General features: G+C 38.7%; 1 protein-coding gene across 3 annotated transcripts; it reads right to left on the bottom strand.

The window, feature by feature from the left end:
- Window positions 1-4794: 4794 nt before the first annotated feature.
- LOC141769656 (nuclear factor 7, brain-like) lies at window positions 4795-7807 on the bottom strand. 3 transcript variants are annotated; one of them, XM_074638950.1, is made up of 2 exons: window positions 5945-7807; window positions 4795-5369 (listed from the first exon to the last, which is right to left on the bottom strand). In XM_074638950.1, exon 1 carries the CDS (start codon window positions 7708-7710, stop codon window positions 6265-6267), a length of 1446 nt encoding a protein of 481 aa, XP_074495051.1. In that variant the 5' UTR covers window positions 7711-7807; the 3' UTR covers window positions 4795-5369; window positions 5945-6264. The 3 variants fall into 3 exon arrangements, with proteins under 3 accessions (XP_074495051.1, XP_074495052.1, XP_074495053.1); XM_074638951.1 differs by having other exon boundaries at window positions 4795-5413; window positions 5996-7803; XM_074638952.1 differs by having other exon boundaries at window positions 4795-5421; window positions 5996-7803.
- Between the last annotated feature and the right edge of the window lie 3115 nt (window positions 7808-10922).

Here is a 10922-nt window from a genome sequence, read left to right on the forward strand (position 1 = left end):
CTCCTTGAGCAGAAATATGCAAACACACACACACACACACACACGTACACAGACAGGCTGACAGGCGGCAGCTTGGCACACACTCACAGGTAGATCCATCTCTCAACTGAGGACGACATATGAGCAACAGAAAGCAACCAGACTCTCTCCCCGATGCCCTTCCCTCTCTCCTCCCTGTCCGTCAGAGAAGACCAGCCTTAAGTGTGTGTGACGCTCCCATCAGCCTAATTATCAGGGTGGACACTTCAGCACCAGCTCTCCAAATGTCCTCTACTGCCACACACTGCCATCCCCGGAGGAGGAAGTGTGCGTGTGTGTGTATGGAGATGCTTTTCACTTATTGAGCCAGTCAGTGAGTGTAAGCATGCATGTTTGACTGTTTCAGTAAGTGTTCCTGTGCATCAAGATTTAAGGTTTAGTGCTCCAGCATGAGTGAGTAAATGCACCTGACTTCCCATTTTTTGTATGTTTTTGTGTTTGTGTGTGTGTGTGTGCACCTGTGAATGTGTGTGTCACGGTGCAGGATTTCTGTCTTTCTGCAGAGCGTGGCAGGTAGAGGACTTTGAAAGATAAGTTCTGGGCAAACTGCAACCTTCTGCTGAGATCAGAGTTTGTCCAGAACTCAGTGGGACAGATGGAGAAAATGAATACCCTTGATGGACAAAAGTATGTGGACACATGAAGATTACACCCATATGTGACTGATGAACATGTTATTCCATAACAATGTGCTGCTGTAACAAGGCGTTTGACCAGATTTTGGAACCAAGATGCAGGGATTTGCTCCTATTCAGCCACAAGAGAATTAGTGATGTCCAACAATGATGTGCCGGTACTAACCAGTACCCAGTACCGGCACTTCTACATTTCACTCTTTGGTGTACCGGAACATTTTCTTACGCACCGGCACTTCTAACAAGCTGCCAGTACTCTTTTCTGCCCTTTCCATATAAGATTCTCTGGGAGATTCAGGGTTTTCTCTGCCATTATACGGCGGAGCACCAGCGTTTTGATGACACGCCTCATAAGCTGTATGAACATAAAAACAATGTGGGTAGCATCTGGACGAGCCGTCATACGGCACGGGGGAGGTGAGAACGAGAGTGCTGTAATTTATCGATACAATGATTAATGATTGATTAGTAAACTCTTTTTTTATTTGTGAACAAATATAGATAATGAAACATTATTTAAAAGTTTTCTGAATTGGCTCTTTTGATTTTCAGAATATGATTTTACAGGGCAAACATTTCCAGGAGAATTAAATGTTCAGACGAAGGCTGTGATATGTGTTAATACTACAAAGGTCCAAAATGATGCAAAAATTGCATAGTTTTAAGTCAAAAACCTTCAAATTGTATTGGGGGAGGAACTCCAAACCCAATATCTCCAAGTATCTTTTATTCACTGTAGAAATTCATACTTATTTTTTTTTCACTTCAAGCACTGGTGACAAGGTCTGACTTGCAGTCAGTCCAATTCGTCCTGAAGGTGTTGGATGAGGTTATGGTCGGGGCTCCGAGCAGGCTAGTGAAATTCTTTCACCCCAAACTCGAACCCATTTATGCATCGGGGCATTGTCATGTTGAAACATAAAAGGGCCGTTCCCAAACTGTTGCCACAAAGTTGGAGACACACTAGTGTTAAAAATATCATTGTATGCTGGAGCATGAAGATTTTTCTTAATAAAGGCTAAGGCCGGTAAAACTCTATGTTTTCATTATTGTCTTCAAATCCCATGAAAAGACTGGAAGCAACAGTGGGTTACTCCCTCTCTCAATACTTTCCAACTTCCCTGTAGGTCTTTAAAAACAGGTCATGAATCTATATTTCTCTTCTCACAAAAAAGGCTAAGCATTTGTCTAAAGCACTGTATACTCTCTCGCCCAGGAGAGTGTGTCTGTGGGAGGGAGAGAGCTGCGGGAGAAGCGAAACGCCAAAGCGAGTCTCATGCGGGCGGCTTAAAAAAAAAGACAATTAATATTTATACTCAATGTTGACGATATAGTCATTTACTACATCCCACGTAGAACAAGCCACAATTATTGACAGTAAATAGAAAAATCACCAGACTCATCCTTTAATTGGAACTGGGTGTCCACATACTTTTGGCTGTATAATGTAAATAAAAATTTAAAAAGAACCATTAAATATAGATAATAAATATAATAATAATAAAATGAAAGAGTGAGTTCTACCTTGGTTGAAACAAACTGCTCCCATTTGCTCTCAATGGCTCTCTGTTTTTTCAGCGTCTTAATCGTGGTCCTGCCTCGGCCAGGGTCTCTGCCAATGGAAAATGATTGCAGCTGTTGTGATACATTCATCACTCCGGTGACCTTCTGCGACTCACCACTAGTCGAAACCGGCCTTTTGAGGCGGAGACAGCTCGAGAGTCGCTCCGGCCATTATCAAAATCATAATTCATCTTATCCTAAAAACTGTGCAGTGTTGTTAGATTGATGCCCAACGTCAGAGCTGCCCGCCTGGTGGAAAGCCCAGCAGTGTCGTAACCTTGCGATAATGTTTCATTTCATCCTCTCCTTGTCTTCCTGTACAGTAATACCTCAGCTGGATCATTTGGCCCATAAAGCTTAAGACTTTCTGGGAAATTGGATTTGAAGCTGAGTGAAGGCCCTGGAGGCTGTAACATGACGACGTTTGAGTACAAAAAAGTTCTCTTTGTAGCTCTTTTTCCTTCCTTTTCTTTTTCATTTTTCTATCAATTATTCAAGACTTACAGTGGTGTGCAATAATATCCCTGTGCTACATTGTACAAGGAGGAGCCATTGTGACTTTAAACTTTATGAATTAATCTATTCTCCCAGTCCAGGGCTCCTCTGACACTTAGAGAGAGGCCATAAAGATCCTCATAGATCAATATCAAGGCAAGGACAAAAGAAATCAAAAGAAATTTGAAGAGTAGAGCTGTCAATCGATTGAAATATTTAATTGTATGATTGTCCATAGTTAATCGAGATTAATCACACCTTTTTTATCTGTTCAAAATGAACCTTAAAGGGAGATTTGTCAAGTATTTAAGACTCTTATCAACATGGGAGTGGACAAATAAGCTTGCTTCATGCAAATGTATGTATATATTTATTACTGGAAATCAATTAACAACACAAAATAATGACAAATATTGTCCAGAAACCCTCACAGGTACTGCATTTAGCATAAAACATATGCTCAAATCATAACATGGCAAACTCAAGCCCAACAGGCAACAACAGCTGTCAGTGTGTCAGTGTGCTGACTTGACTATGACTTGACCCCAAACTGCATGTGATTATCATAAAGAATATATAATAATAATTATAATATTATATAGAAAAATAGATGCATTTGTTTGTCAATCTACTCACTGGACCGATCAGAGCAGGGCTGAACAACACTGTCTGATATTCCACCACAGAGGGAACACAATATGCCTCTATATGAAAAAGGGCAAGAACAACTAGAAACAACAAAATAACTGATATACAAACACATTAAATCCAACACATAAGGGATTAAGTCAAATATATATTATAAACCACAAATCATCCAGAAAAAATATTAAGCATGAAAAACAATTATATAGAAAAATACATAGAAAATGGGCCAAAATAATATTACTTGCCATGTTCAGACAAGCAATAGGCCAGAAATGTATTAATACCTTCAATAGGGAAAACCATTGAACATAAATGAAAAGGGGATAATGAGCAGGGAGGCGGCCTCAACACATTTCTTAGAGAGACAATCAAAATATATTTGAAAATGACCATGCCAGTTTTTCCCCGCCATGGTTTAGCGTAAGTTTGGAGTGTTATTTAGCCTCATGGTTGGTACCAATGGATTCCTTAGGTTTTGTAGTTTCATATGATGCCCGTATCTTCATTATAGCTTTAACAATGAGCCCGCCACAACCTAAAAAATTGCAAGTTTGCAAGAAATCAGTGGCGTTACTATCCCGTTAACTTGGACAGCCCTAATAAAGAGGGAACCTTCATAACTGCCTTTGAGAAATTAAATCAGACTACAGATGTAATGTAACAGCAATCGTGTGGGTTAAACATGAGTTTTAAGCTTCTGCTTCTGCCCTTCCTCTCCATTTCCTCCCTCTCGACACCCTGTGGTGGGTCAATATCACAGGAGCTGAAACCTGGAGGGTGGGTGGGGGGGGACGAAGATGGAAGAATGCAATCTCTTCGCTAAGCCTGGACCCCCTCCGGAGCTTTGGACTTTATATTTCATCCAGCACTGTCAGCTCGCGCCTGCGGCTCCTGGTCACCACCACCCTCCATCACTGGCCCTCTACAGTACGGACGCTACGTCTCTTCAGGTGGCTCGCTTAAAAACAGTGCGAAGATGACAGAAGTTACTCATCGGTTAGCGTGCAGAGGTCAGCGCCGTAATGAGCCGATGGCTGATGGATATGTCACTCACGCTGCTGTGATTTAGCCTCTAAAATGGGGCTCCAGGCTGTGGATTCACTCTTTAATAGTAAATGGCAGTTAATGTATTATGCATGGAGCTTTTTCATAGTATGAAGACAGTACCTGACATAATCCTAACGCTCTGTGTGCTTCTGTGTCTCATTGCTCACAGTGAATGCACCATTATCCTGTCAAATGTGAACACTCTCTAAAAGAATTGAAGGATTATTAATTCATAAGCACATTAACTACACAGGTGAGGTTTTAACAAATATAAAACAAAGCATATTCAAAAATAATATTCAGGAAAAAAAAGATTCAGATGCACTGTTGTGGCCTAAAAGCTTCAGTACCAAGGAAATATGAAATGTTATGTCTATAAATTTTGTTCATGTTTTTACAGTGAGTTGCAATAAAACAATAAAAGAATATTGCATAATTAATTTGGGACAGTAGAGAAAAACAATTTCTGTGACCTTCAATAAATCATAAAAAGATTAAAAAAAAAAAGATAACAATCAATCAGAGCCAGAATGTGTTTTGATAAACTGAGACTCTGAGTGTAAAGTGTAAAACACTGAAATTATAAATTGGAGCTGAAATAACTCATCAGAAGATCCAGAAATCTGACAAACTAAAAATGTTGTCTGATGATGATAAAAGTTAAAGAGAGACACTACAGGCAGAAACATTGTTTTTCATACACTGGTCAATTTTGAGATTTTTTGTTTTTTTGCTTCAATAACATGTCTTCTTTCAGACTAGTGGAAATAACACATCCATAATACACATTTAGGTGTTTATTTTACTATTTTGTCTATTTGTGTCTGTAGTTTTCTCCTAAATTCACCCAAAGTTAGTTCCTCCACCTCATTTGCATATTTAAATATTACATTTCATAAAACTTCTCAAGCAAAAAATAATTGTCTTAATGTCAGTAATCAACTGGGGAAGATTCATGTCGATATCTATTAGTTATTTTTTTTAACCTATTCATCTGGGGTGTCTTGCAAAATGTAGTGAATTTTACAATATGTATCTTTAAAGGCTGTTTTCTCAAAATTAGTAATTTCGCAGACTCTGAGCCAGAAATCTCCACTTCAGTAGCACTTACATACACCACACTTTCCAATTTCATTCCTATCTATATTCTGATGGTTTTTACAGAGGAGTTTGTTCATACATCGCTTATAGCCTGATTTATAGAACATTTTATTCATAAACATATGGCGAAAATAGATTTTTTTTTTTTATGGCTGTTGACAGTATTTTCGGATTTCTGGAGCGATAAAGAGAGATATCCAAAAAATCTCCTCTGTAAAAACCTTTGACTCTAATGTGTCAAAAAAATGAAACAAGAATTTTGAACCTAGCTTTATCCATTGTTCAGATTTCTTTTCTGGAAATGTATCCAAATTAGCGCATATTTAGTAAGATAATGCCTTGTTTGCATATTTAAACATAACATTTCAGAAAACTTGTAATACAAAAAAATAATTGTTTTGATGTAAGTAATCAACTGGGGAAGTTTCATGGTGATATCTATTAGTTAAATATTTTACCCTATTCACCTGTAGAGTCTCCCCTTAAAGAATCACACAGCTGAAACAAAGTGTTTGGTATAGTGGATACAGTAGATGTTATATTGTGGTCTGATTAAACACAAGATGATGATAACCAGGTTAATAAGTAAACTGATTTGTAGCTGTATGAAAGTTTAAGACCTGATGATGTAATGCAGTTTAAGTATTGAGTAAATCTTATTTCTGTTATAACTGTTGATTGTCTTGATTATATTAATGAGATCTAGACAGACAGTGAAGTCAGATTAAAGTCTGAACTAACACCAACGTGTCTGAACATCACAGAGAATCTCAGTTTGACTGATTTTGATATCAACAGTTTTAACATCACCAGCTGATCCAATACTGAAATATGGGAAGAGTTTCTCAGTGAAAGTGTCTCTGTGAGTGTAGATGTGAGTCATGTCTTCAGGGTCGTAGAAGGACACCTCCCCCCTGTCATAGTCCAGCTGGACTCTGATCCTCTGGAGACTCTTCTTCACTCCGACTGTCTTACCAACAACATTAGTGTATTTTCCACTGCGATGAGCTAAACACCAGATTCCATATTCTGGTGAAGCGTTTGCCTTCCCCTTCGTGTCAGCTGACTCTTTAGCCAAACCTACAAGCCAGTCAGGATGGTCTCCCACCTCCACCTCCCAGCTGTGTTTCCCTGAGTTGAAGCCCTCAGAGCCCAGAACAGTGGGATACTTAGTGAATCTCTCTGGATTGTCAGGAAGCTGCTGGATTGTGTCTCCACGTCTCACACTGGTCAGATCATCAGACAGATAGAGAATGGGGTACGCAGTGTTTGGGTCCAGAATGACAGGACTGAAGTGGACCTTGTCCTTCATCTTCTCCCAGACTCTGAAGGACAGGTTGCCCAGGTGTTTGGCCACATCTATCAGCGCTCCTGAGACCAGCTGTGGATCTGACAGTGAGCACTGGACTCTGGCTCTGGTCTGAGTGGCTTTATAACTGCTGAGGAAGGGCACGTTGTGTTTCTGCAGGTCTTCTTCAACAGCAGAGATACTGTATGACAGAGAGGAGATTTGCTCCTGAATCATCTTCATCTCTCTGCTGATAGTCTTCCCCTTCTGCTCCTCTTCCTCCCTCAGAGCTGCCAGTCTGGACTCCTCTTCCTCTTTCAGGAACCGGTGTAGCTTGTTGAACTCTGCTCTGATCTGCCTCTCTGTGGACAACAGATGCTTCTTGGAGTGTTGAATCACTTCATTGTATGTTTTTTCTACTTCTTTGTGTTTGTCCCTCTTGTCCTGTAGAGACTCTAAGTCAGATTTCAGCTGGTCCTTCAGGTCACTGACTGCTTGTTCATCAGGAACCACCTTGTGACTCTGGTGGAGAGAAAACTCACAGACAGGACACACAGCTCTCTCTTCATCCTTACAGAACAGTTTAGTCTCTTCTTGATGTTTACTACACACCTCCACCGTCTTCTTCTTTATTTCTGGCTCAGATGATCCAGCTTTCTGTCTTTCAGCAAACGAGTCAGACAGTTCCTTCAGTGCAAAGTTCACCTGGGTATTATCTTTAGATGATTTTCTTTTACAAATGGGACAGTTTTTGTCTTCAGCTTGTTCCCAGAATTTCTTCAGGCAGCTTGAACAGAAGCTGTGGTTGCAGCTCAGAGACACAGGATTTCTGAAAGTCTCTGAACACACATGGCAGTTCAGATAACTTTCAAGAAGAGCAGTTTTCTCAGCCATTTTTCTTGATTTTCCAAATTGTTCTTCAATGAAAGACTCACCAACTTGCTCGATAGAGGTCTCTCCCAGCGTAATGGAGTTGTTGCTCTGTTCAACAATGCCAGAATATGCTGACAACTTCACCAACCTCTTTCATTAGTTAATCATTAACGGTAGTAAATGCAGTCATCTGTCTTTTATTGCCAGCTGATAACAGAATACGTTGCAACCTGTACTTCAGAACCTGGAAAACCTTTAAGTTCATCCTTTAACCCGCCCATTTCCCTCTTGTGTGAGAAATAAACACTGCAGAACATTTTTATCCCTCCAAAATGTTGCATCTGATGTTTCATGTATCACAATGAAAAATATATATTTTGTCACAGTAAAGACAAAGAAACTGTTGGATACACTGATGATGAAAAGACCTCTGATGTAAAACTCTTAAGATTAAACTTCTTCACATTATATATATGTGCCTCTTTTACATACAGTAAATCTACATGCAGAGAGGAACAGTAACTTTTTCTTCAGTGTTCCGGTTCATTCCAGTGTACAGCTCTCACTATCTTTGGACTTTGTATGGCAGTTTTTTTATTATTGCAGGACATTTGAGCTCAAACATTTATTGGTCCATGTACTTCCTTGTGATTTTAAGTGTTTTATTCCTCCATAAAAGTTGGAAGAAGTTCCTGTTTAGGGTCACACAAATATATAGTGACAGTCCTGAAGATCAACAACTTTAGAAATGTTTTAATTAGAGCTGTCAAAGTTAATGCGATAATAACGCGTTACTGCAAATTGGTTTTAATGCCACTAATTTCTTTAACCCATTAACGCAGCTTGCGATTTTAGGCTGTAGCGAACTCAGTTTTAAAGCTAGAGTGAAGATACTGGTATCATCTAAAACTAGAAAACCTAAAGAATCTATTGGTACCAACCATACTAGCTTGTCGTGGATAAATAACGCTCCAAACATACGCTACATTTTAAATAAGCAAGCATATTTGCCCACTCCCATGTTGATAAGAGTATTAAATACATGATAAATATCCCTTTAAGGAACATTTTGAACAGATAAAAAATGTGTGATTAATTTGCATTTAATCACAATTATCTATGGAAGAATCATGCGATTAATCGCGATTCAATATTTTAATCGATTGACAGCCCTACTATAAACTGTGTCACAGCAGGTGCATTGAGAACATTTTCAACCAGAGTTAATGTAAAAAAAAAGTTCCATTTTATGTGGGCAGTTAGAGCAAATCAGTTTATGAGTTTTAAACAGGAGGGTGAGTCGATTAGGCGTATTCCCTTAGGCAACTTCTTATCCATGTATTTGCTTTAACTGACCACTGGTAAGTTGTATGTGGGTGGTAAGAACCTTTGACCCCAGAATAACTTACTTGGGGTCCCAGCAGGCGGTGAACGGTCCGACTCTGCCGGAGCGATCCAGAGTCAAGGCCTCCAGCAGCCCATTGAGACAGCTCTGTTTATCCAGAAAGGTGTTATTATAATAATTCCAGAAGATACAGCAAGCAAAAAACTCACTATGACAAATTATCCAACTCATATTTCCATGATAAAAATTAAAAAATATTTTATTATCCCATTTAGATCCGGGCCATTTATCTGAATACACAGTTGCATGTGGCCCGACGAATCAAATTTTTTTTTTAGTTGCTGGGAGCACGGCCGACTTAAAGCTCAGGCCATATAGGCAGTCGCCTAGGGCGCCACCTTCTGGGGGGCGCCAGTCACCCTCTACAAAAATTAAAAAAATAATTTTCCAAAAATGCCAGTGGGTGCCCTTCCTATTTTTTTGCATTGAGATAATGAATGAACAAATAAATAAATAAATAAATAAAGAAACACACTTTCCACCCCTGTAACTCTCTTTCTCACCCTTTTTCATCTGCCCGGCCACACTTGAGACTTACGGCACTTATTAACAAACTAACATTTGTTAATAAAAGTGTAAATTGTAGTAAAACCGACTAAACACTTTTAAGCCAAAAAATCACGGACCAATTCTTAATTTATATTATAATAAATACACTTATTTATGAAAATAAAAATCTTAATTTTTGTCTTAAAACCATTGTGATGTCTGATGTGTGTTGCGGTTTATGGGGTTAGGTTAAGTGGTAGTTCATATTTGATATGAATTAAAATAAAAATTTAAAAATAAAACATGAAGGAAAGCAGCGATAATAAGCCTATTATCTATATCTACTATATCAATAACCCTTGCCTGAGCTGCAGGTGGATTCAAGATCGATACTAAAGGAGTTGCGTCGCCCTCTGGTGGTGGTTTGCATTCAAAGCCCTGCAGTGAGAGAATGCTTGTGGTTGTCCATAGTGACTTTACTGTTTCAATGGACGTGACACTTTGCGTGAAACATGAAGGCGATTCCAGTCTAGAAAAATCAATCTCCTTTATTGATTGGCAAAAGAAAAACTTAGGTTTTATAGCAACTACTGTACTATTCTATTCAAAAGCGCTGTTCTGGCACAGTTCATGCAGCCAATAATCAATGATAAGTAGGCTAGGAGAAATGAACGAATGGTGGTCTTCGGCTTTTTTTTAAATAAAAAAAATAAATATATATACAAATATATTTGTCTTTATTTAGCAATATTGCAATAATCTTGAAAGACGATCCCACCCCATTCTTATAACTGTTATGTGGATTCGCAGTGAAATAGTTTAGGAGTTTTAATATATATTTTTTCCCTTTATTAGCGTTGTGTAAATGTGTAACTATGAAATATTTTCTTTTTCAGGATAAACAGGTCTATTTGAAAATATAGAAACGTTTGACATGAACAGTTGCATTCTCAGACTTTTAATGGATTATAAACATGTAGAATTTAGGTTCAGCTGGAAATTTTTTTTTTTTTTTTTTTTGCCATTATTTGACAGTCAATGTCGAGAAGCACGGAGAGAGAGAGATACGATATGCAACAAAGGTCAGCCACCAGGGCACCCTCAGAGTAACTTTTACTAAACTTTAACTCCACTCACTAGACTGACTTCAAGGGGTCAAAGGTCAACATGTAGAATGTGAATTATTAAGCATCATAGCCAATAAACAACAGTATTTAGTGAATGTATTACAGCATATTCCCCCTCTTTAGGAGAGTAGGACACATGTTGCTTGGATCGCAATAAGAACACACAAGGAGGGGTTACAACCAAGCATGATAGCTAAGTTTGCTTGTAAGGA

The sequence above is a fragment of the Sebastes fasciatus genome, chromosome 6 (assembly GCF_043250625.1).
Source record: "Sebastes fasciatus isolate fSebFas1 chromosome 6, fSebFas1.pri, whole genome shotgun sequence".
NCBI lineage: Eukaryota > Metazoa > Chordata > Actinopteri > Perciformes > Sebastidae > Sebastes > Sebastes fasciatus.

Bases quoted from the DNA above. Each gene is read 5' to 3' on its own strand.
- LOC141769656 (XM_074638950.1), bottom strand. From the start codon at position 7,710: ATGGCTGAGAAAACTGCTCTTCTTGAAAGTTATCTGAACTGCCATGTG.